At 38.6% G+C, this 26,096-nt stretch overlaps 1 protein-coding gene across 4 annotated transcripts in view; it reads right to left on the reverse strand.

Moving 5' to 3' along the window:
• Nucleotides 1-26,096, reverse strand: part of NUDT14 (nudix hydrolase 14) — a 51,299-nt gene that overhangs the window by 23,944 nt on the left and 1,259 nt on the right. For 3 of the 4 annotated variants that reach the window (XM_031605570.2, XM_031605571.2, XM_031605569.2), the window contains exon 2: nucleotides 2,136-2,179. In XM_031605570.2, the coding sequence (XP_031461430.1) occupies nucleotides 2,136-2,152 (17 nt within the window). In that variant the 5' untranslated portion in view covers nucleotides 2,153-2,179. Of the gene's footprint in view, nucleotides 1-2,135; nucleotides 2,180-10,936; nucleotides 10,958-26,096 lie in introns of those variants that run through there. The other variant, XM_090141762.1, reaches the window with a different exon arrangement.

Below are 26,096 nucleotides of genomic sequence, written 5' to 3' on the forward strand. Positions count from 1 at the left end.
ACACATTATCACACAGTGATACAAAAGTAATGACAAATTATTTTTCTGGAAGTCATGCCCTCCTTAGCACTGTGACTAGAAGCTGGATTCACTTGCTTGAAAGTACAAGGCATATATTAAATTTCCAGCAATCAATTATCATTTCAGCCTTTGTATCTGTGATCATAAATCCCAGCACATGCCCATATGGACAGACAAAGTGCAAAAACAGAACAGTCTTCCAGGCAAATTCCAAAAGCAAGTGTAAAGTTCAGTAATGAAATATCACTCTTTTCTGTTTTTAACCTCAAGCAGTGGAAGTTTTTTTTAAATTTTCCTCAATTTAATATTTTCATAGACATCCTGAAAGCATTATGTTCATAATCTTTATACTGATAGAAAGTGTCACTATCAGCAAAGTGATGCAAATATCCACCTCAAGAACCTACACAAAAAATATATTCACTCTAAGGACTGAGAGGGTTCTGACAGAAAAATTTCAGAAAATACAAATGATTTTACTTACCTCCTACAGAAGAATACATCCCTCAAGATTACTCTGATTGTTTCAGCTACCATATGTGCTTTGCTCCATTTTTACATGAATAAATTCAGAAAGGCTTTTTCCAGGGAAAAGTTGCTACTTTTGCTTTTTATTTTTCTATTTTTCAATACTTGAATTTTTAGTGACTAGATCATACATTTGTACAATGTGAAAAGTCAAATATTTTATTATAAAGTAACTCTGAGAATGAGTCTCTCTCATATATACTCTATTTGCTATTATTTTGCATTAACTGATCTTTAAAGTCAGAAATTAATTTCTTTTTTTTCTTAATAGGAGAAATAAAATTGGAAAGACAGAAGAAAGCCAAAGGCCATCCATTTCTTTGTGTGCTTAGAAGAGCATTTTGTTGTACAGAATGAATAATCTGAAAAGTCTGAAATATTTGCAAAGCTACTGTGCCTTGCTTGAAATATCATTACATGGCCAGTAATGGAGCCGGTGAAATAAAAATGTTAGCACAATACTAGGATACAATTAAACATGAAACAGAATCTATGTCTCATTTCAAGTAACTGCCAGTGACAGAATCAAACACTATGACCACAACTTAAGATTGTTTTTTAACTTTACATTAGTACAATGTGGGCTTGTATTTTCACAGGTGAGGGAATATGCTCATATACTCAAGTCTATATCATCCATCTTCATGAATAACACAACTGCATATATATGCATATATACGCACCAGATATATGTATATACACGTAAATGCATGGGAGCAGAGCCCTTCCTTCAGTTGATATTTTCACACTCAAGGAAGAGAAAAGAATTTCATAGAATTCAAGCTTTTAATTCCATCTTCCATTCCATCGTTACATCACGCGCAATACAACATGTACGAGAACTCTAATATCTGACAAGTCAGGCACAGATAAATCATACTGAAAGACATAAACCATGAGAAGATTTGAAAATTTCTGCTGATTCTGTTTAAAGCAATGGAGAAGCATCTGCATTACACAAGAAATGAGAATTGAAGAGGAAGCTAAAGGAAAAGAAAGACAGAGAGCTGTTGGAGAGGGTCCAGAGGAGGGCCACAAAGATGATCAGGGGACTGGAGCACCTCCCCTACGAAGACAGGCTGAGGGAGCTGGGCTTGTTCAGCCTGGAGAAAAGAAGGCTGCAGGGTGACCTCACTGCAGCCTTTCAGTACCTAAAGGGAGCCTACAAACAGGAGGGGAATCAACTCTTTGAAAGGGTAGATAATTGCAGGACGAGGGGAAATGGTTTTAAGTTGAGGGAGGGAAGATTTAGATTGGATTTCAGGAGGAAGTTCTTTACTATGAGAGTGGTGAGGTGCTGGAACAGCTGCCCAGAGAGGCTGTGGATGCCCCGTCCCTGGAGGTGTTCAAGGCCAGATTGGATGGGGCCCTGGGCAGCCTGGTTTAGCATTAAATGGGGAGGTTGGTGGCCCTGCATGTGGCAGGGGGGTTGGAGATTCATGATCCTTGAGGTCCCTTCCAACCCTGACCATTCTGTGACTCTGTGAAAAACGGGATATTTAAAACATTAAGGTTTGGCCATTGGAAGAACACAGTATGAAATACAACTTGAAGACAAAAGGAAGTAATGTTATTCCATCTGTTACCTGTCATGTGTCCTCATAAAGTCCCAAAACTTCTTAGCGCCATTCTGGGGAAAAAAAATAATAAATGTGTCAGTAAAATTAATTCCAAGTGAGAACTGATTATAATGAAATTGAGCAAAAAAATTTAACAGTTTTAAAAACTTGGTAGAGATGATTTTATTGATGAGATTATTCTGGATTTTGACAGTATGTATTACAGATGCTGGGAACTATCTCAGGGCATTCCAAACCTTAAATACACAATGCCATGCTGACTGCTAATGTACAACACAGTCTTTGGGTCCAACTCTGGCCACAGCATCAACCCCCAATTTAATCACCATGTACCAGGAAGCTATATGCAGCTAATTTTTAACAGTAAAATAACCCACAGATCTATGTTCTCCCATGGTAGCTGTGCAGAAGAATAGTTTATCTTTTCAGGACAGCTCAGCAGTTACCACCAGCTGAACTAATTTAGGATCCAGGCTAAGAAGGTTGAAGCCCACCTACCTAATGTTTCATACTTTGGTTTCTGCTGTCCACCATTAGCACATACACTGACAAAACCAAACCAAACCAAACCAAACCACTGAAAATGTTTGCAGAGTTATTTCTCTGACTTCATATCCTACAAAGTAGCCTCCATGCCACTGCCTACCACTTGTAAGTCATCTTGTCTTCCACTCTCTTGAAATGAATGACACCTACCACAGCTGAAAGCAACTACTAAAAGCACTTTTCCACAGTGACCACGTACACACTTACTTGCACACTTATCTATGTTCTGTAATAACCTACATCAGTCCATACATACTAATTAAAAGAGACATGTATATAATTTAAGTCTATTAGACATGTGGCAATATTTTTCAGCTGTACAACTCAAAGGACTTCCCTCCTAAGTCAGGATTAAGTCTGTGTTACAGAATAGGACTCAAGGAAATTCATTCAGTTGATACCTTTTTTGTATTAGCAAACAAAAACCAGACCAGCTGAAGACATACAAACCTTAAATATGCTTCATGTGAAGAGCAGCACAAGCTCTCTGTTATAATGTATACTTAAGCAGATGATCAAACCCTAAGCAACTTGTTAATGATTTAAAGCAGGTAAATGCAAGCAATGAAAGAAGAAACAAGTTCGGTTGGTTGGTAAAGGTGCCAACCAATATAGAAAGGCTCTTCAGCTCTATTACAGATGTCATGACTACCAAGTACACAACAGCTGGTGGGGATTAGATAACAAGCACTCTGGTTCAGAGATTAAGCTCCTGAGCTTTATGAGTTTACCAAGCTTTTTGGAAGAGTGACGGTTTGCTTGCTAGCTGGGTTTTCCTTCATTCCCACAGCTCTAATTATAAACAGTTGTCCACCTCAAGAGAAACTCTAGTCTACTCTTCCATCAATGCCTGTGCATAACTTCTGTAGCACTGTCAGGAATCAAATGTATGCATCAGAAAAGAAGCCATGTCAGTGCTTAAATGCAACAATGTTGAAAGAGAAATAACGACAGCAAATTCTCAGCATGAACTGAAATGCTAAAACCCTTGGCCATCAAGCTGAGTATACCCAATCTGTTCCACCTGGTGACAGACAGAAGAACAACTCTGAAAAGACTATGACACAACACATATTTACAACTTAAAAGCACAGGCCAGTGCTGTGTGATAAGGTAATTTAAGGCATTACATCCATAAATTCTGCTCAATCCTCTCGGAGATTTATTTCTGCATGTGAGATGAATGAATGTCTGGTATTTTTTCTTGCTTGCAGACTGCAGTGCAATCTGCTGTTTGACGTGAGTAATTTGAGGAACTGTGAAGTAGAGATAACACCTTCTGTATGTACCTTCATATCAGTTCATCAGCTTCAACCTCCTCCTGCCACCACAGGTAAGATACCTGCCCATCCATTCTCCTGTTGTAGTTTCTCCTTCCCTTGACAAAAATATGGGTGTCTAACTGATGGAGATGACAGACACGCCTACATCAAGGCTATCCTAGATTAACTGTGATATTACTGTGATATTACTTCCTACAGTATGATCCCAACAACAATCCTCCTGGCTTTTTCCTCTTCCCATCATTTATTATGGGAATAATACTGCTTTGGAGTACTTAAGGAAGGGTTTCATACAGCTGAAGAAAATTAAACCCTGGAGAATGGGCCTTAACCAGATGGAATCCATGAGATCTGAATACCATCTTCTCACAGGTGAGTCCCATTAACATTAGCAGAATCTACCTCATAGGTGTGCATGCAATTTTTAACAAAAAAGGTAAAAGAAACTTAGTACGTAAAAACAGAAATGAATCAGAATCATACAAGATAGCTCTTCTTCTTGTAGTTTGTAAGTGGTTGGACAGCGCATAAAGAACTTTCACTAGAACATAATTCAGTTAGTTTAAGACTCAAACTCAAAACAAGTCACAGGCTAAATTAATTTCAATCTGTCCATTCAAGAAGCTGGTTATGATGATACACTCTGACTGGACAATGTTATTAAGCTCTTGTCTGCCCATATTTGAATAAAAAAAATATTTTATATGATCAACCTGCACCTGTCCAAATAAAGAAATCAATAAACAAATGAAACATTCCAACATCTCATTGTTTACAATGGCAGAAACTCAAATGAGCACCAGTCATGCCCTACTGTCCAAGTCAAATGTAATTTGAACCCAACCGTATGGAGTTGAGTTCCTATTGTACCCAATGTGTGGTTCATTCCTAACAGACTAGTATGAAGGTTGCTAATTATTAATAGCATGTAAACAGTTACCAATGGTTCTTATGCTGCTTTACATACTTTACAGAACATTAATTCCAACCAGTTTCTAACCACCTATGTGAAGCTGTATGTAATATCTCTATCTTAGCTGTAAGACAAAAATTTTATTTGCAGAACTGATCAAAATTCATGCTTTCAAAAACTGGGTAGCCATGACTATTTGTTATATTAAACTGCCCCATTCTGTATATTCTGTCTTCTGCCTTTGACAGCACTTCTCTTAACATCCCAATTACAGATCCCAACTGCAAAGAATTAAAAATGCAAGTGATCAACATACTCTCAGGAAACAGCAGTGTCTTTGTGAAATGTAAAGGCTCTCTCAAACACTTAATGTTGTCCATTTTAATACAGATACATTTGTTTTACTGTAAGTAGTCCATTCTCCAATGTCTGCTAAGGAACAATCAAAGTATCTCTCAATGAAGTGTGAGAAGTAAGCATAATACATCCCTGTGAGGTCTTAACATTGACACTTAGTACTTCACATTTAAAACAGATTTTGTTGTTATCCTTCAAATGGGAAATGCATCCTTTTACGTTTTATAAAGTCATGTCAACAGTCGTTTGTATTAGTTTTTATTTGTTCCGAATAGCAGTTTTGATACTTTCAACAGCACTGTATAAGACATAGCTGATTGGTAAGTCTTTAATTATAATGTAATCACGCTCTAGTTCTGTGCTCAGTGATCAGGTTCTGGGATGCTGCAGTGCTGAACTACTTACTGCACATAGTACGTGTAAATTAATGAAGCTGTATTACAGGAGAGGTAGCATATGAGACAACTTCGTTCCAGGTTACTCAGAAGCCAGATTACTTACATAAGAACAAATTGCATAAGAAAGCTATATCAGGTCAGATGAGATGTCCACCTTGCCTGATACACCACCTTTGACAGTGAAAGGAAAGTTTAGGGATAGAGAAAGCATACTGCAGTGCTTCCCCAGGACACTCTTTCTGACCTCTGACAAAAGGTAGTTGAAAGATGTCAGAAGACAATCCTGCCACAAGGCATCCAAATTAAACACAGTCCTCTCTCCTTTTCCAACCCAGAAAAGCAAGCAGGAATAGCAATTTCTATTCTACTTGCACGCACAATAGTTTGTCACAAGTTTGACTTGATAATGTCATTGACAACTTACAATCAACACTATACTACAAGCTTCCCAGTCAACATAAGAAGAACTTGATCTCTTTTGGCTCATGTGATTGCAGGACAACCATGCACTGGAAAGCACTCTCTACTTGGTTAAGTGTTGACAGTAGATTTAAGTTCAGCAGATGTGACCCCTACCAGCAGAGAGCTGTTTATGATGCCACCCATACCTGATCTCCACATTCTCCAGGAAATGAAGACCCTTCCTGCAACTGCTCATTGCCATACTTACAGACAGGAGTCTGTTCACACCATCTATGACAGACAAGTTAGACTTGACTACAGCCTCTGATCAGAATACCATTCTTTTACCCACCTACACCGTCTGGCTAAAATGCCTGGAGACACACTGCACCAGGGATATAGCTGTCCTCTGCCTTTCTCCACTACTTTATGTCATATAATGTCTGAATGATGCAGTCACACTGTCAGGCTAGCAAACACAGAGGATCACTTTTGGTCACTAAAGGAATCCACTGAAGACTTAGCCCAGCCTAGCCAAGAAAGAGTAGAATAAAGACATGAAACATTCACTGCCTCTGATCTTACAGGGCGTGCTCCCCATGTGAGAGACAGATGATGGAGCTTTCCCAAGGACCACCGCACTCCCATTAAAGAATGGGATCTTCTGACAAAGCAGAAGTCTTCAAAATTACAAACGATATGAAGATGGTGGATATGAAACAACTGTTCACTTGTTCCCAAAAGTGAAAAGCACTTTGTCATAGCTGGCTTCCTGAAGAGAAGGGCCAAGGCCTACCTGGATGCTGAACTGGCTCCGCTCAAGGAAGCAGCACAAGGCCAGCAGTCTCCCTTCCTTTCTCTATGTACAAAACGATTAACTGATAGTTTCTGAAACACCCAGATGCAAACTGCATTACACACAGGTTTTAAAACTTTCTAATTTAAGGTTTAGACTTCATGGCCTCACTTTTATGGAATTCTACTCCTAAGAGTAAACTAAAAACACGCCACTATAACAGACATGAGAACGCTCCAAAAATCTCTTTAAATGCTTTCTTTAACAGTAGGAAACAATTGCTACATGATGGTTAGGATGAGGGTGTCTAAAACAACTCCTCAGCATGCAGGTTTACAGTAACACATTTCCTGCAGTGCCTCTACAGGGAGGCTAGACCACTTAAAAAAAAACAAACAAATTTAGTTAGAATTGCACCTATTTAAATGACAGTGATCCTTCTTGTAATGAACTCTGTATGGACAAGGTGTGATGGGAGCAGAGAATGTATTTGCCTAGGTCCTACTTAAAGCTCCTCTTTTATTTGCTTCTTTAAAGCACTTGACAATTTAAACAGCTACTGAATTGAAAATGTTGGCCAGGAGCATCTCCTGTGTTTATCCAAGGAAAGCTGCTGCTTGGACAAAGTTTCCAAGGACTGCACAGTATCACCAAAGTCACCCCAGTAAAGGGCCAGTACCTTATTAGACTTTTCCAGACTTTTCAGGAAACTAATAGCAGGCTAAGCAAGCTGATCACTTAAAATGCAGCAGATTTGTGTCCAAAATAAGCAAACTTCACATATGCCACTAAAAAGAGGGAAAAAAAGTATATATCTGTCCTTGACAATGATTAACTTCTTACTGTTTACATTACAGGAGAGACAACAAGACGTTTGGTGACCTATTGTGATAGGCATTAAAAATAGGTAATGGGAACAGTTCCTGTTGAATGATCTTACAATTCAGTTAGAGCCCAGACAAAGTTGGTGTAAACAAACAGAGGCAGTTAAGGAAGAAAGGCAGATACATAGTATACATGGTATAGATAAGCCACATGGAGATGTTATGAGGGGTAAAATGACAAAGAACAGTAATGGTCCCTTCGATTCTACCAGTTGGACTGGGTTTAAAGCGGTTACCCAAGAAGTGAATGTTCCACGTGTGTGAAAAAAATAAAACTCCTGAAGTTGACATAATTATAACATAAAAATAATTCTGCTACTCCATTTCTCCAGTTTCACAGTTCTAAGACAAAAGAACAGCTGATGTCCTTAATCCAAGGGTTATGACCATTCTTTAAGCAATAAAAGTTACTCTGTAGGTAAAGAAAAACAGGTAAGAAAATTAGTTGGCAAATAATGGTCTTTAACAAGAGCCAGCAGTGCCAAGCAAGTGTGCAGTCCCTGTTTAATCATTTACACATCACAAAGCAGTAAAACTCCCTACAGAAAAAATCTGATTTTGCTGTCTTCTCAGAGAAATACTCTCAGAAGTATTTGTGTATTTTTCTCATTAAATGCAAAATTATTTTCTGTTGCACACTTTCCATATTCAACTAGAGTCATAGAATATACTGAGTTGGACGGGACCCATGAGGATCATCAAATCCAAGCCGTGGAATCCAAGTAATCTTCTATAAATGTATTTATACAATTTGGTACCAGTGTCCATGATGCTGCCTCTATCCATGTGGAAATTTACATTTCCTTGTTGAAGAACCTACTTGTTGCCCAGAACCACCTGGCAAGAGAATGCCAAACTCATCACATTATTAGCTGGGTCTTTTCAGGTTAATCCACATGAAATGCATGCCTTGGGAATCAAGTAACTGATTCCGGGAGACAGACAACAATCTGTACCAATTCAGGCAATTCCTGCAGCCTCTTGCTGCTTTATTTTCTTAAGTGGTCTTAGCTTAATGCTTTTCACTCAAATTCACCTTTTTACGATCAATACAATCTGCCAAAAGGTACATCTACAGTAACACTAACTCAGTAATTCAGTAGTCCCTGGTTTATAAAATATATGTTCCTATAATAGGAAATTATGCCCTGAAGATGTGCATCAACTGTTGCTTCTTTATCAAGCAGTCACAGCTCTTGGATTACAAAGTGGACTTCCCCTGCTATAAACCCAACAAGACAGGAGACACTGGATGCTACAACTGAAGGCCTTGGCCTTCTGTACATGAACCCTTCCCTTCCTTTCTTCCCTCAGTACAGAAGTGCTCCTATCAGTTGAAATTTCCTTGTTACATTTCTTTGTTCAGCTTAATGGAATCTGATGTCACACCTGTAATATTCAGTAATATTCAGTGGAAATCTATCAGGATTTATAAACTAGTATAGACCATTTCTTGTTAGCTGAATTATTAATGCTAATACTTCACATTTTCACTTTCCAATCAATTAGTGATCAAATTACCTTGCACTATCTGAATATTTCACAGCACTTTCAACACTATGCCAAACACAGAAAAGCTATCTAAACAAACAAACAAACAAACAAACATGTTAGCTTTGATGCCAGAAAATCCCCGTTCCCCAGAGTTTGGGATTGTTTTAAAGAAATACAGCATTAATCATCAACATGATACTGAGAAACCCATTTGAATAACAGAAATTATATGGGAAAAAACAGCTGAAACAGGTTTGGGCTGGTGCAGTTTTCCAAATAAGAATAAAATAAAATAGCTGCTTCACATGCTTTAGAACTTTTGTTGCTTCCTGCTGAGTGTTTCTGTTAGATCAGTAAATTACGGGGTGCTTAACATCTGTCTTTTTTTTGTTTATAGGAGGTAGGGAGCTGTTGTGCTGTCCTGAAATATTGTTTTCATTAACAAAAAAAAATAATGGTGTAAACAGTCAAAAATTAACAGATAATTCATATTCAATGTTTTCATGTTAATAGAACATCTTGATCAAACTATTTTGCATATAAAATCTGTTTGAAGTAATGGCTTATTGCAGTTGTAGAGTTTTTTCCTGGTCTACTTCAAAGGTTTGATCTGTGAGAAGCAGGGAGATGGCTGTCACCTTTTAACAGAATCATGGAATGGTTTGGGTTGGAAGGGACCATTAAGACCATCCAGTTCCAACCCCCTGCTATAGACAGGGACACCTCCCTGCAGAGCAGGTTGCTCACAGCCCCATCCAGCCTGGCCTTGAATGCCTCCATGGAGGGGACATTCACAGCCTCACTGGGGAAATACTGGCAGATTTTATGAAAATATTACATATTTTCCAAGAAGAAAAGGAGCACTTTTAGCTGGCATAAAAACATGCAACTTAAAAAAAAGAAAGTTATCAATAAAATCATTCTAATCTTCATTAATTGAGTGTCTGGCCCTCTTTCTTTTCCTACTGAAGGTATGTATCAATATTAGTAAACTGTCTTATGCCTGGCTAGCATATGACAGAACTATTCATTTAAATGTGAATTGTTTCTATTAAAGTCAATCTGAGGGTACAGTTTCTTAACACTGTAAAGTCAATCTAACTCAGACTGCCTATTTTTCTACCCCAGCTGCACATCTCTTCCTTACCCCTACTCTTGCAATTGTGCAACTATGCTGCAAGCTGGTTCTGGATCATGATCTAAAAAAATGGGCTCCACAAAAAAAAAAAAAAAGAAAAAGAAAAAAATGCATTTTAGTAACTGACATGAATGTAAATGCCATTATATACATACCACGTTTTCACCAATGACTATTAAACAGAATAGTCTTGGCCTCTTCAAAATCATTGCAAGAATATTGAGATGTATCTGATAAGAACTGTTGGAGAGAAAGACACATGCACACAAAAAAAGCCTAAATTACTATTTCAGTTCACACCCACTAATCCACTCCATCAGACTGCACATGCTGGAGTAAATGAAGCCTCATCTTCAAAAGCAATTTGCAGAATTACTTGCTGATGTTGAAGAACTACTTCAAAAGAGTTTAAGTGTTATGGAATTTTACTGTTTTTTAAACAAGCCACTGTTTAAGCTCAAGAGGGAAGGGGGGTGAAGGGGGGAGTGTTTGTTTTTTAAACAAAGGCTTTAAGATTTCATTCCTAAACTATTCTGAATGTTTATTTTAAAAGCATCATGATTGCTAATAATGGTATTTTGCAGTTTTTAACTTACCAGCATTCCAATGCTTCAGTTAGAAAAGACTGGTTCAGTCAATTGTGCCTTTGTGGAATGTGCATGCTAAAATATACAAATGGATGACTTTTCAAACACTTTAAAAATAAATGCTGTATCTAAAATACAAAAATACTGCTGCTTGTTGTCTCTAACTGACTAAATTAACAATTCTGTAAGTAAGACTAAGACCAGCAAAATTCATAGGGACAAATGACCCTACTCACTACAGAACTCTGTGCCACCACCAGCTGACACAGCACTTCTGGGCAGTGCAGAGCAGGGCAAGACTGCTGTGGTCACCACTGTGCTCATTTCTTCTATGAGGATCTTGAGTGATAAAGGTGCTCAGCTCTGTGCAAAAGCAAATTCTCTGAGGCATGGACTTGACTTCTTATCTGAAATTAGCAGGAAGACAAAGTTCCTTGAAGAAACATTAATAGACACCAGTAGAGACCACACCAGGGTTACCTAAAAGGACGTGAAACCTAAGGTCATAGACTATAATTTTTACAACCCATATCAATTTTCTCTTCAAAGTGAGGGTTATTCTGGTAGGAGTTTGTAATGAAACTGCAAACAGATGGTTATGGCAATGGAGTTTGCTGTTCAAAGGTGCAATTTTTTCACACTTTAGGAGGTAAAATAAACAATGGAGAACACACTAATTTATTCAACTGTTAACGCAATACTGGGCCAAGCCACTTTGTTCGTTTTATGTACATCAAATGCCAGAACAATTACAACTAAGATACCTGATGTGTAAGTAAACTTTCTCATATAATCCTCTGGAAGTTTACTTTTCAGGTCACAGTTTGTTTTTTTGTGTGTATTTTTCAACAATGGAATTGTTGCAGTTTAGTTTGGCATTCAGCTATCAGTAAGATCACTTACCTTTGAATGAAATTTATAAAACATGACAATTAAGCATATATGAATACATTAAGTCAAACCTCCTTTCTGTCCTTGTTTTCTTATGCTTTTAAAATACTTTAGTATTAAGAGAGGTCACATACATACATTACATGTGCTTTATTCAAAGACAAATATGTAGTACCATACTGAAATCTATACTACAAAGTGTAAGGATGTCGTGCTTGCATGAAGAAACATGATATGCATAATGATCACTAACATCATTTTAAATTATATACTGAGCTGGTAATGTTATAACTTGAGATGCAGATGGGGTTTTTCTGATACCAAGTTGATTCCAATGAATTCTGTTGTAAAGAACCAATTGCTAATAAGCAGGTTTCAGAAACAAGCTGTAAATGAATATTCCAGTGCTCTTTTACCTAAATTCCTACAGCCCATTGTATCCACAGCAAACAAATTCACCTAGCATCTTTACCATCTTTTTCCTTTGTTCTACGTTGTTGTTGTGTTGTTGTTTTTAAAGCAGCAGATTTCTGATTTTGTTTATTTATTTTTGCAAATTTGCTATCGAAGAGACAAAAGGAAAAGCTCAGGAAATGTCAGCCACAACCATTTCTTTTGCCCAGTCTGACCCAGGTCAGCACTTCCATCAAAATAGGACCACCTCCCTTTCCCCGCTTCCTGCATGGTCTCCTGCCCTGCAAACAGCACAAATACTTCTCCAGCCACACACTGAATCACACTACAGATGGAAGATGGATAAAGGACCTAGACAAAAAAAGCTTCTCCACTGCCAAGCCTGCTGCCATTGCACCAATGTATGTGCCACGTGGGACCAGCATAACCATGATTGTATCTCTCAAGTTCTTCAGTCTTGATCTCCAAATAATGATGGATGTGCAAGACTTTATGAAGTTCAGTGGGATTAATACACATATCTTAGAAGAGGAGCTGATGCTAGAAGCAACTGACACAACTGTCCTGGGTATACCATGATCAGAAATTCGTAATGCTTCATCGCCTCAATCCTGTGTCAGAACAAGCGAATGTGCTTATAACATTAAGAGCACATCCCTAAGGAGAAGGAATATGGGTCTTTGATTAGATTATTGTATGCCTCCCACATCCAGTGAACATTAAGGGAAATTAAAAATAAAATTCCCCAAACAATCTCGGAGGTAAGAAACACAGATTCAATTTTTCAAAATTAATTTGGTGTTAAGGTAACTAGCATACTTCAGATTTTTAACTAGACAGTTTAAAAAAGGAAAATAATCAAAATTACACCCCAGCCCACCGCCCCTTTTGTTCTTATTTCACAAAAGGAGAATGTTAAGTTTCATCAAAAGTCTTCTTTCTGGAATCAGAGTAGCACTGCTATTAAAAGCCATGCAACCCCCAGCTCATCACTGTGAGCAGTCAGGTGCTTACAGACTCTGGTGCTACAGGAGACACGGCTGCTGGCTCCAGCCCAGAGCCCAACAGGCAGGGAAACACCCAAATGCAGGGCTGCTGAGAACTCCTACATGCTCTGTATTTCATTTCTTTTTCCAGACTTTTCCTCATTTGTATAAATTAGTACATTTTTTGAACTACTCAACTTTACTGACACGTAACTAACTATAAAGAAATAAAATAAAATAAAATAAAAATACCCTTGTTTTAAATGGAAAACATCTCCAGGAAGCCTCTGTTTTCATCTTTTCTGGTCCATTGGCAGCTGACATTTTGGCCGCAGTTACCAAGATAAGAGGCCTAACTTCTATCAGAGTAGTGCTAATCAATGACAGTCAGAGGAAAACAGTCCGCGCTTGACATAACCTACCTGGGTTGGTTATGTCTGTGCTTGCTATTTCAGAACACAGTAACATTCAGCACACGATATTCATTGCATGTCTACATAATATGACATCTCACTTGATATTCTCGAACCCTTCCTGTACTCATACAGTGCACTCATCATGTTCCTGTAACTCCTATTCCCCTGACAGCTTACAGATACAGCAATCCCAAAGAATTCCGGACTGCTCAGGACAACCAGTTTAGAATATCCAATCCCGAAGAAGACATTCACACCACTGACTGCCAGGATTCAAGCTTCTCAGCCCATCTCTGCAGGCACAGTGCAGAGAGAAGCAAACACAAGTGCAGTCAGTGGAGGGAGAAAATGAATCTTAAAATCATCAGTCTCAAGGCAACCACTACGCCTACAAGTGTAATTTCTCCTTTGCTACCCTAGGTCATGACCCTCACCCAGAAGAGGAAGGAAAGTGTCCTTTCATCATTAATTTTGCTATGCCACTCAAGGAAAACAACACTGACAACCCTATAAAACCACAGTGTACGTTACCACTGGTAGTTCAGCCAAACATTAACCACCACCATCAATTGTCTAATACTTCTCATTACCTCTTTAGTCATTCTAACAAATTCTACTGCAACTTATACATGATCTGATTAAAATCTCTGGCTGACAAAGAGCCAGCAGAAAAAGAACCTAGCCCTCTGCTACTGCAGCCCTGGACTACTGCATTTCCAGACTGCTAATAAAGCTACATTAAAACCCATACACTAGATAACTGTCATTGCAATTTCAAAACCAAATTAAAACTACTGACACTGTCAGCTGAAGATAAGAAAAAGGCTGTGTATATATTAAACTGTCATATCATAAAAATTAGACTTCTTTTAAAAGGCACAAAATTAATTGTACATAACTTCAAAGTTTTACAAATGCATCTGTAAAGCAATAATGTATATCACGTAAGTATGATTTTTAAAAGTAATTTAGAAATCCATTGATTTATAACTTACGAAGGACAAAATATTTCTGATGCAGGAGTCAAATCAGTGCAGGAACAATATAGCTCAGTGAGCAGTACACCTTGCATCACACACCAATCTGGTACGTGCCAACAAAGAACCAGCATTAACAAGATTAACCAAGGTTAGCATTCGGGAGAGCTTAAGTTCCAACGAGGTTGGGAACAAAGCCAGGTGCAGCACCGTGGTGTCTCCATGGAAAGGCAGAGGTAGGAAGGGACGCCTCTGACACACTCTATTCCCATTGGAACTCAAGGTTACCACTTACTGCAGGTGTTTTTATAGACAAGGTCTGGGCAGTTTTACCATGTCTGCTCAGTACTTTGAATACAGTCAGCTTTATAAATATAATTTTTGCTGATTCCTTCAACAGAATATTAAGACATTGCAAGCTGTAAGTCCTTACCCAAAACTGTAAGAGTGACTCAACTCTCAAACAAAGAATGAAATTCAAAGATTTGCTCCACAGATTTAGGAGGGCTGGACTGAGAACAAAGAATTAAGTTCCACAAATACTGCAGACAATTGCAAATCTGCCACTGCAAGAGCAAGGTGCATTCTTAGGACTAAAAGAACATACAAAACGTACCACTGCAGCAATCCCCTGCCAAGGCACAACCAGCTGTTCTATCACAAGGGCTAGAGGAGAACCTACAGGCAGAGTGGAGGAAAGACACAACACCAACTGCCATTCACCTGTTCTTTTGATTTATTTCTATTAAAAAACAACAACAACAAAGAATTCCAACATTTTTTCCATTCAGTGAGAAAGTTTCCTTCATTGCTTGTTTTCAGGAGGTGGTTAAACTTCTTCTCCCTACTTCCAAATGTAATCCTTACATTTAAATCTCATCATTTATATTGTTACTTTTACAAATTAATTCTTCTCTATGGAGGGTATCATGGTGCTCCAGGGAGGCTCATATGTTCTGCTGGTTCATGTGAGAGCAGTGAAGCTTCACATAGATCAAAGAGAAAGCAAGGAGACAAACTGGATGAAAAGAAATAAAGTTCTGCAGGTTGACAGGTCAGCCAGCCATCCTCAGCAAGGATCTACTTATGGAAACAGTCAGGTTTCTGGAGGAACTATCCTGAACTGTACTGTAGCAGTCAGTTCTGTACCAATGATTACTGACTGGTTACAGTGAATGGAAGGCAAATGCTCTCACATTATTCTTGAACGGAGTAGTACAAAGCAGACGAGTTACTGATTGAGTTTTATGCTGTACACACACTGCACTGCTATGAAATGCCATTTGAAAGAGCAGCCCAAGTTTTGCAGGAGAAATGAGCTGGTGGCCACATCACTACAGCTGCAATCTTCTTATTTTCCAAGTAAAGATGATGATAAACAAACTGCTTTATATTTGCCCTAAATAAGGATCAAGTAGAAACTATGCAAACAGAACCCTGATCTCATCAATATATTGATAAGGAGCAAAAATACACCGTTGTGTTCAACGAGGTCAGATTTTCACAAGTTTATAGAAGCATATACTAAGGTTCTCAGCACCTGGTCTTTCAGAGCCTGGAATGTTTTAAAGTTGAGAGCATTAAACGGCAAAACATGGTGTTATGTACATTTCAATTTTACAAATAACAGTAACTACTATGGCTAACTAAAAAACCAGCTAAAATCGTTCAAACGAATCACTAAAATAACAACATTATCAAATTCTATGCAGTTGATTGCACAGTCAATAATCCTAATTTAAAAAATCTTGTGCGCTCCATTTCCAACTATTTCATACAGAACATCAAGTGACTGCAGTAGTCACGTGTCAAACTCTTGGAAAAAACAATTTTCTTCATTAAGAATCTGATCTAGCGTCCAAATTATGTATAGATGCAGCTGTTTTAACTCCAGAAAGAACTAATGAATTAAACTGAAATTTTCAGATGGACCTGTAAATAGCACTTCATGTGCCCTATCAGCTTGCTGAGCTGCTTCTTTAGTCTTTTAAAGTTATTGTTTGTTTTGCTTACTAAATGCACACCTCGATCATATGCAGCATGACACACCAGAAGAAGGTTTTGGCTAAAAAATGTAATGTTCAAGTTGCAGTGGGACTGCTGTGTCTCAATGCTTTCTGTGTGTACTCACTTCTTTTCCTCTCGTACAGCAGAAGGTCTGGTCTGTACAGCTCTAAAAAGCACACAGCACTTACTGACTGGAAGGACTGCACTGTGTGGAGGGAAAGGAACGTGGGAAAGGAGAGGCAGGTGAGAGGCTCCAGAAGAGACACTCGTGCCATTCCCATGTGATGCACAAATGTACTTTTCACACAGTGAGCGCATACAACATATTTTAGATACTACAGCACAAAGAAAAATAACTCTTAGAAAGATAATAAGGATTTGAAGCACTTGATATTGAAAATACTAGAAGACATCCCTATACACGGGGAAATGAAAACTAGAAAGCACAGCAACATGCAACTTTATACGTGTGTGCTTCTCATCTACACAAGAAAAAAAAAAAACCCTTAAAAAAAAACAACTGCCATGGCAATTTTGCACACATGCACACACACAGAGGGTCACAAAAGCTATGAAAGAGATACTTAACGGAGGTTCCTGAGCAGATGACAAGCCATTAAACTTTCACCTTTAGGCAGTTATGATTATTTGATGTGTCTTTTATGATATCTCCCATTTTTTTTTAATTCAAATCTTCAGTGTGTTTAACAAGCAATTCTTCCATCAATCTTTGATGTGTTTTACTTATAAAGCAATGGCAGTTTTCAGTTGAGGCTCCTTAAAGTTCCAGAGAAACCATTTTCCACTCACTTGCTTTGAAAGCCATTAAAATAACTTGATGAAGAACAGCAGCAGGGGGCTAATAGAAGCCAAGGCTTAGTAACAATCTTTAGATTTTTCTCCTAAGACTTTCTCACAGACCCTCCTCACAAAGATCCTCAGGGCTTTTCATCCTCTCCTTTCTCCCCAACCCCCCCCCCCAACGCAGTTCAAAGTGACAGATGCAACCAGCTCCAGGTTCTGCTGTTTTCTTCATTTTGCTTTTACCTTCCAATTGTGAAAGACTCCACTGAAATGTGATTCCAAAAGCAGCAGCCACCTCCTTCTCATCTTTCCACTGGGAAAGAAGTAACGCATGGAAGGATTCAAGAAGCAACTCCAAAACATCTCCTAAACTCTCACCTATTCTGAAGGGAGAGCTGGTACAGAGAAACGGACCTGTTGCTTAACAGAAAATACAACTGACATTCAATTAACCAAATTAATTAGTGATTAACTGAATTGATTAGTGATTTATATGCTGTTCTGCATTTTAGCTCAGTATTTCTGAAGGCTTCATAATGACAGAGGTGCTGGAACAGTTTAAAGAGGTTTAACCTAAAGAACTGTGCAAGCCAACGGAAAATTACCTTTAATCACTCTTTAAAAATGGGAACTGCTTGTAACAAATGGCCAAGTTGTCTGCTGATGGCTCCATGCAAATATAGAAATCAGAGTTTAATGGAAAACAGAACTATTAGGATAGTATTTACGTCAGCCAGAATCAGTAGAGCATACTGTTTTGATCCATGCTTTGCCATGCAGACCAACATTTTATTTCTCAATTATTATGGCCACTTGAAGTACAATCTTTGTTGATCACTGATTTGGGGGAACTTCTGGACCTTCAGCACTCTACTTATACCACAACTGCTGCACTCGAGTGACACCACTGTGGTCAAAATGCATTTCTACTTTAATTAATTCAGGCTTTGGGACACAATCACTCATCCCAGACTCTAGTTACAGGTCCCTGTTCTTTTAAAAATTAAGCTACTTCACAGTACACATGGCTTATGAGCAAACAGGGACTGAAGGAGGCCAGACATATATCCTCATCTTTAGGACAGAGGCAGCATGTGGGAGAGATCTGAGGTCAAGAAGGCAGATGGTGGGCACTGCCATTATAGCTAAGTCACCTCTTCTCCTTGTAACACTGAGCTTTATGTTTTACAGTTGCTGGCTCTCACAATTTGTGTTTCTACTTTATTTTGGCAAGCTCATACTCCCTTTTCTGTATAAGAATACATTATGAAATAACCTCTTTCATGTCTGAGATGAACATCAACAAGCATACCTTTTGCCTCTCCTCCTGCTAAAGTAACACACTGTGCAACCACTGAAGTGAAATGCTTTTTTAGTGAGCTTTGCTTGAAAATTGAAATCAAAAACAAAACAAAACAAAAAAATCACTGGAGAAATTCTAAGTCTGTGAACTGGCACAGAGCCCTATCAGTAAACACACAGAAAGTCTCTGTTGGCTTTCTGAGATAATTGTATCATAAATATAGGAAAAAGATCCAGCAAGACCTGAAAACAAAGAAGTTCACTAAGTACAGAAGCAATATTCTGAGCAGCAGTAACAGTTATGTATAATTTCCTACAAGCATGCAATAATTTACCAAATTAGAAAAATGTAAGGCTGGAAGGACCTCACAAGATCCCCAGCACATCTCTTTCAATGGTGGCAGGATCAAACATATGTTATGTGAGTGCTGTATAATGCATGCCAGATACAGAATAAGCATCTGAGCGTTATGCACTCAAAGCTTCTGTTCAGGCTGTTCTATTGCTCAAGCTACTCAATCATTCTGGCAATTTTAGGTTTAAAATAAACACTTGCAATACTATACATGTAGTATTGCTGTAGCATTGTTATGCCAGCAATACACAACCTAGAGTTTGTCACACTACAGAATCACCATTTAATTAAAATTACCACTAGCATTACTCTTTCCACATTCGTTCTCAAGTATCCATGATTACTTCTCCAGGAGGATAAATTCTTCTTTTCCCATATTTTGTATTTTCAGAGAAAGCACATCTCTCACCTTCAGGAGTTTAGCCTCATTTCCCTATAATGTATTCATCACCACTCAGCACATCTGTCCCAGCAAATCCCATTTCCTGTCCCATTCATGAGGCTCAGCAACCTGGAGCTTCAGTGATTGCCGCCACACTTTTCCCATGGCCTTCTCACCTCTCCCCCCCCACACGCCCCGCTCCCATTGTTTATCATCTGTTCTCCCCTGCTGCAAACTGCTGTCAGATGTTCACTTATCCCTAATCTTGCTCACTGCCTTTGATATTCTTTCTAATCCAACAACCTGTCAACCGGGGCATCAGCCCATGTCCAGACCAGCTGCTCTGTCACAGGCCCTAAGATTCCCTCTCAGCTCCATGTGGTATTTAAAGGATTTTGACACAGCAACCACGACGTGAAACAAATAATTAATGCTGTTTTGAACAGCGATCGCGGCTTTAGTATGACATGAGCTGACCACTAAGAAAAACCGAGCTTTACTTTGTTTAAACTTCAGTAAACTTTAGCATTACTGTGCTAACAAGCCTTTGATCGATGTCTGGGGGCCAGCGCCGAGAGGCTGAGTTCTGAGATGCAAAAACTTGTTACGAAGTTATGGAGAAGGAATCCCAGTGCAAGGCAGAGAGGCAACAAACTTCATATGCCTGCTGCGTAAAGCATATTTGTGCAGCCTGAGCTCGCAGTCAGAGTTTTCAAAGCACAGGAGCTGACCTTCTGTAAGCTAAAGACGAAGATACAAATGTGTTTTAAATACAGCAGGAGTTGAGGTAAAATACTTATTGAAAATGCACTTGTATTTTCAGGAATATCAGAAGGCATATTTTCATCCCATACAGACCATCAAAACTTGACATTTTAAAGAATATTCCCACTGACAGAGAAGGTCTCATTTCCATAATACTCAGATTTGCTGTAAACACTCAAAATGTTACAGCGTTCATCTGCTTAAAACATACAGAATACACATAATGTCATAGCTGAAGTAGACTCAGATGACAGATTTTTTGTGCTGGGAAAAAGAAGTATCTGCTATTTAAGCAAACATATGTATTTTGATCCAAACTGAAAAATAAATACAGCATTTCGTTGTTGAAGTACACGAACACTATTTTATTTCTCAGATCTAACTGCAATTACTACTAAGGAGACAATACCAAACGAGTCAAAAAAGCCACTTTACACTCCAGTACAAAAAAAAAAAACAAAAAAACAAAAAAACCCATAATAAAAATCTTGATGATGGCTTTTATAACATGGTTCAATCACATGGAACTAAACCACTTTCATTCTAATGGCTGTCTATACCAGGACATCAAGAAAACGCATCTGCAGTAAGTACCTTGATGAACCTGAATTCTGCTAGTTAAACTCCATTAAACCCCTGTGTGGACAAAGTCATTCTGTTGAGTTTACTGCTCCCCTAGGGCATGAACAGGAAAGTTAGTGTGGATTAAGGTAGGGTATGAATTCAAAGTGCAATGGTACTTTGAAAGTGGTTTAACGTAAACAGCACCAGACTCTTTGTTGTTGAATGAGACTTGGAGTCAATCAGGAAAGTCCTGTGTAGACAAGCCCTCACATATCGGGCTACTGGAGTAGTGCTGTCAAAGGCAATGGTTTGCAGCCTCTTTACCTCCAGACCTGGAAACATCTTCCACGGAAGCTGCAGACCTTTGGTAACACATTAAAACCTGCTAAATAGCCTGGTTATCCTAGCCAGCTGATGGACCGTCTGCACGTAGTCCAACAGCCCTCACAGAACAGTGCACGAGAACCTGCAAAGTACTGGCTTAAGGTAAAGACAACACACATATTTCCTCCTAGTGCTTGGTCTCAACTTCACAGATATTCCGAAGTCAACCAAGCTGTGTAGCTAGTGATGACATTAATGATATATTAAACTCATAGCAGTTGGATGTCATGATCTTCCTAAATCCCTTCCAAATGAACTAGTCTAGTCTATTTTAATGCTCACTTACCTAAGGGTAGGCACATCTCAGCCCATTGCAAGGATGCTACAGATGATGCACAACAGAATCTTATTCTTTCCAGTGAGTGACATTTGTTGTCGTAACTTTACTGACTCACCAAATGACTGACCTAAAAATGTGAAGTTTTGTTGCTGCCAATTAATTTTCATGTGTTTACTTCAAACAACTCCATATTCTCTTCTGAAAATACGCTGGATTCACACTTACACAGCTTAACGTTCACTGAAACAAAAATGAGAATTTGCTTTCTTTTCAACTCCTGCTCTTATTTAGTAACGCTTCTCATTTCCTGCTGTGGTAATTCATAAATATCTCATACAAATATATCTTGCATAGACTTCCAGAACTGAATTCAAGTCTGTATAGCTGACTCAGAAGCAGATACACTTAGATTCCGTGATTTCTTTTCTTAAACCTGTGCTCTAGTTACAAAGAATACTGTTCCTTTCAAAGGAAACTGTGTTCCCTCCATGCTTAACTCCCTAACATTGTTCTTGTGAAACTTTCATGCTTCCATTCTTCCACCCTTACAAAAGAATCATGTTGCACTTCAACCATAATTCCCCAGTCAACACAGCAGCAGCCATATCAGTCAGATCAAAAATCTCATCCAGGATCCTAGATGCCTGAAGAAGAATATATTGTTAACACACTCCCAGCTTTCTGCAATTTGCAGCTCAGAGACTTCCTCAGCTAGAAGCAACACACTTGCTTTTAAGATTGATGTTATGGACTGAAATAACAGACTCGTCAAATTGAAGAAAACAAAACAAATTTTGCAGTGAAAACAGCATCTCCTTTTATTGCACCATTTTTATGAAAAAAATGAAGTGCAAAATAAATGTATTACTGACTAGCACATCTCCTACTGCTTGGAGCCTTTTGAAGATTCAAGAGAAGACTTACTTGTTTGAACAGGTAACTTAAAAATCTGTTTACTCCCTCAACAGCATCATTTTTAACTGTCAAAATACAAAAAGAATGTTTTCTGTTTATAAAAAAGCAGACGGAAGTTCCAGAGAACATTTCAGGCAGCTGGGCACATTTATGTTGCTATTACCATATAAACCTTTTTTTTTTTTTTAAATGTAAAACCAGACTCTTATTATTATTTTAACACTGCACAGCTTTGCTCTTTTCATCTTCAAAGTTTTCATGACATAAATGATACAGGCCTAGCTTCTGCTCTGCATGCACACAGCTTATCATAGAATCAGGGTCTTAATCTTCTTGACATCTCTGAAGCAGTTAAATTGTAAAGACACAGAAGCAGAGTGGTAGCTCATAGCCCCAAAAGAAAGCAATATCAAACCTAGGATTAGAAATAAGAAATGCCTTATTCATTAGTGAATTGTATGCTACCCCTCAGGTATGTTTTCCATCCATTATAAAGTTCATTGTGTGTTAAAATCCACAGTAGTATTGGAAATTACTTTAGAATGACTGTAAAACTTTAAGAGATTATAATCCCTTAACACTGAATGAAAGCATCACACCTAAAAATTCTATTAAAGGGAGCATTTTTCACTGATCTAACTTCAAAATAAACTATTTTAAACATTAAATCAGAAGAAAACATGAGCACTAGTACTCTGAACTGTGAAAGGGTTGTGAAGCTCACAGAAGAGCAAAGAGTTCCAGTTTACCATTACTGATCACATTCTTAAGTTGAGATGCACAGTTTTTCAGGTTTATTCCACATAATGGAAATAGATGCCCATCTACATAATGGAAATAGATGCCCATTCACCATTCCACAGTTTTGGAATACAGCCTCACTCACATGCATCCTGGGAAAATTAATGACAGTTGATATTAGTCTAGTAACAAACTTCTTAAAGTTCCTGGGCAGAATGAATGCATATGTTTATACAATGGAAGGAAACCGTGGCAAGAACTCCCTTGCCAGAACAACCTTCAAAAACAAAGCCATAGAAGTCTGGGCTAGATCCACAAAACCTTTTTATGTGAGCTCTGGGCAAAAGTTCCCATAGGTACCCAAGGTATTACTCCTCCATCTAAACGCTTCTCATGCTCTGCCTCCCATGGAAGGACACTGCCCAGCTCAGAGGTCACCAAAAAGAACATGCAAAGTCACTTACTCCCGTGTGGAGCTAATTTAGTTGAAGGGCTAACAAAGGTAGGTTTGAACTGGAACAGCAGAGTGAGAGCTGGAGCAAAAATACTTTTGCTTCTGCTAATTCTCACAGGGTAATTACCAGTACTGCAGACAAACAAATGCATGCACTAACATATTACTACAGGAAGATTCACTAGAGCTCTGCCTGTCAAAACCCTATGTTACGGTCCAAACCCAAAATTAAGAACCACTGAAATCCCATACAACTGTTATTAAGAAGAACACAGAGAATGTAGATTCCCATTTAGGTTCCTAAAGCTGTCCCAAATCTTCACAACTCTGCCCAGCCTCAGCAGGCTTTGTAACCTTCATTTTCTATTATTATTTTTTATTTTTTGTCTGTCTAGCAGACAGGCCAGTGCCTGGCTAACATACACAAAAGAGAGCTGAAGATTTACACTCAAATGTGTTTCCCAGCAGTGAGAGCACTCTCCTGTGATGTGGGAAGCAATATTAATTGAAGCAAGATCTTGCAGCCTGACTCTACCACATCCCAGGGAAATGCCCTAGCCCTTGGGCATAGAGTTAATCTCTCATTAGCCATCCCTCTGGTCTCTTGAATAAATTATTTATGAAAAGCAAAAAAAGACTTCAATAGGAAAAAGTGAAAAGAGATTTACCATGGAGTTCCTGGTAGAGAAGCAAATTCTGTAGGTGATATATGCTTTAAAAAGGAGCCATTTTAGACAACACATCAGTTTGCATTGTGGGGGCAAGTACACACTAATAACAGCCAGATGCTATCCTATATGTGAGTGAGGACAGAGTTTATGGCTGAAAATCCCAACTAGAAAGTGAAGTCCATTCCAAGGCGCTGGTAGATTTTTATTTTGAAACACGGTTTTAAACACAGCCCTCTGCATTGGGCCTATCCAGATCTGCCTACAGTTTGCTGATTTCTATGACTCCTTTGCTGCTCTTCTGTTTCTACTTTTGCATTATATAAACATGGATCAAATCCAAGCTTTCACAACGCAGGCAAACTTAAGACCTGAGCACAAACCTAACAAGCTGTGTTTAACATGAAAGGAACCCACCAGACTTGATTCAAAGTACACACAACTCCATTCCTGCATGCGTCCACAGATCCTTGTCTGAACACCCCGATACTCAGCAAAACATTGAGCTGGATGAAATACCCAATCTTCTGGCCTACAGTTCTGCCTGCTGGTCAGGAGCGCTTTGCACATACAGAAGCCTCCAAGTCTTTGGTTCCACTTGATGAGGTTTGACACAATCACCTTCAGCCTTGGTAACCTATAGAAGCTAACAGCCTTACCCCCTCAGCATTTCTTATTTAACCCCCCTATGGATCACCTTCTGGTACTCTGCACATTTCTGGCAGTCCACAAACTCGCTGGAGCAATGGTAGTTTACAGCTCAGCAGGATGCAGGTTTAATGGATATAAACAGACTTGGAGGATAAACTGTGATATAAATCATCCGTATCTAAATTTATATTTAACCGCTGAAGAGCTCATTGTTTTAGCCATAGTGATGGGATCAAAATTATCTCCACGTAAGTAGTGCAATTTGTAGATGAAATATGTAAGAATCCATGCTATGACTTAATTGTTCTTGAATGTTTGGAAATAATCTTGAAGTGACATATTGTTTGCAACAATTCTTAATAGATTTTAAAATCACAGAATCATAGAAAGGCCTGGGTTGAAAAGGACCTCAAAGACCATCTGGTTTCAACCCCCCTGCTATGGGCAGGGTCAGCAACCACTAGACCAGGCTGCCCAGAGCCACATCCAGCCTGGCTCTGAAATGCCTCCAGGGCTGGGGCATCCACAAAATGACAATCTATAAGGACAAAAGTATCCTTCATCAGAATTAAACAAACACAAAATTATGCATCAGTAAATCTTCTTCAGACTACAATGAATTTTAGGGGACACATCACATTTTGTGAAACAATATCTGAAAGACCACTTCAAGCCTTCAAATTACATCAAGATCCCATGCATTTCATTAACTAAGTATGCAAACTGGTTTCAGTTTTCCCAGCGTAACAAATGTTATTATTTAAACTTTCCTCATTTAGATGATTCCACTTGTTCAAAAAGACTTCTCAGATTTTAGACACTTAAGTGTTTACGCATTTCCTGAGGTTTTCAGCAGGCCTAAACACCTTTTAAACAATTAGTCAAATGACTAAAAATATCCAGCATTTTTCTTTGGTTAGTAAGTCAGTTTTTACATGAAAAAAAGTGCTTTTCATAAACTTAGGGCCTGTCTCCCAGGTCAGGTGCGGGCAGTTGTGTGCTGTTCTGTGTGCATATACTCTTATGCTGGGCCCAAGCAAGATCTTGTACAAACGCCATATAAACCTCCATCATCCACCTTCATTTTAGGATAGCGCTGAGGCCAACAGAAACAATCTCTACCCTCAATCAGCCCCCAAACATCCATCCCTAACCACCAGATTATCACCTCTCCTTTGCTAGCGTAAACACTTGAACTGGAGATCTGGTTTAG

This window comes from Phasianus colchicus, chromosome 5 (genome assembly GCF_987193195.1).
Source record: "Phasianus colchicus chromosome 5, bPhaCol1.hap1.1, whole genome shotgun sequence".
In the NCBI taxonomy this organism is placed as follows: Eukaryota; Metazoa; Chordata; class Aves; order Galliformes; family Phasianidae; genus Phasianus; species Phasianus colchicus.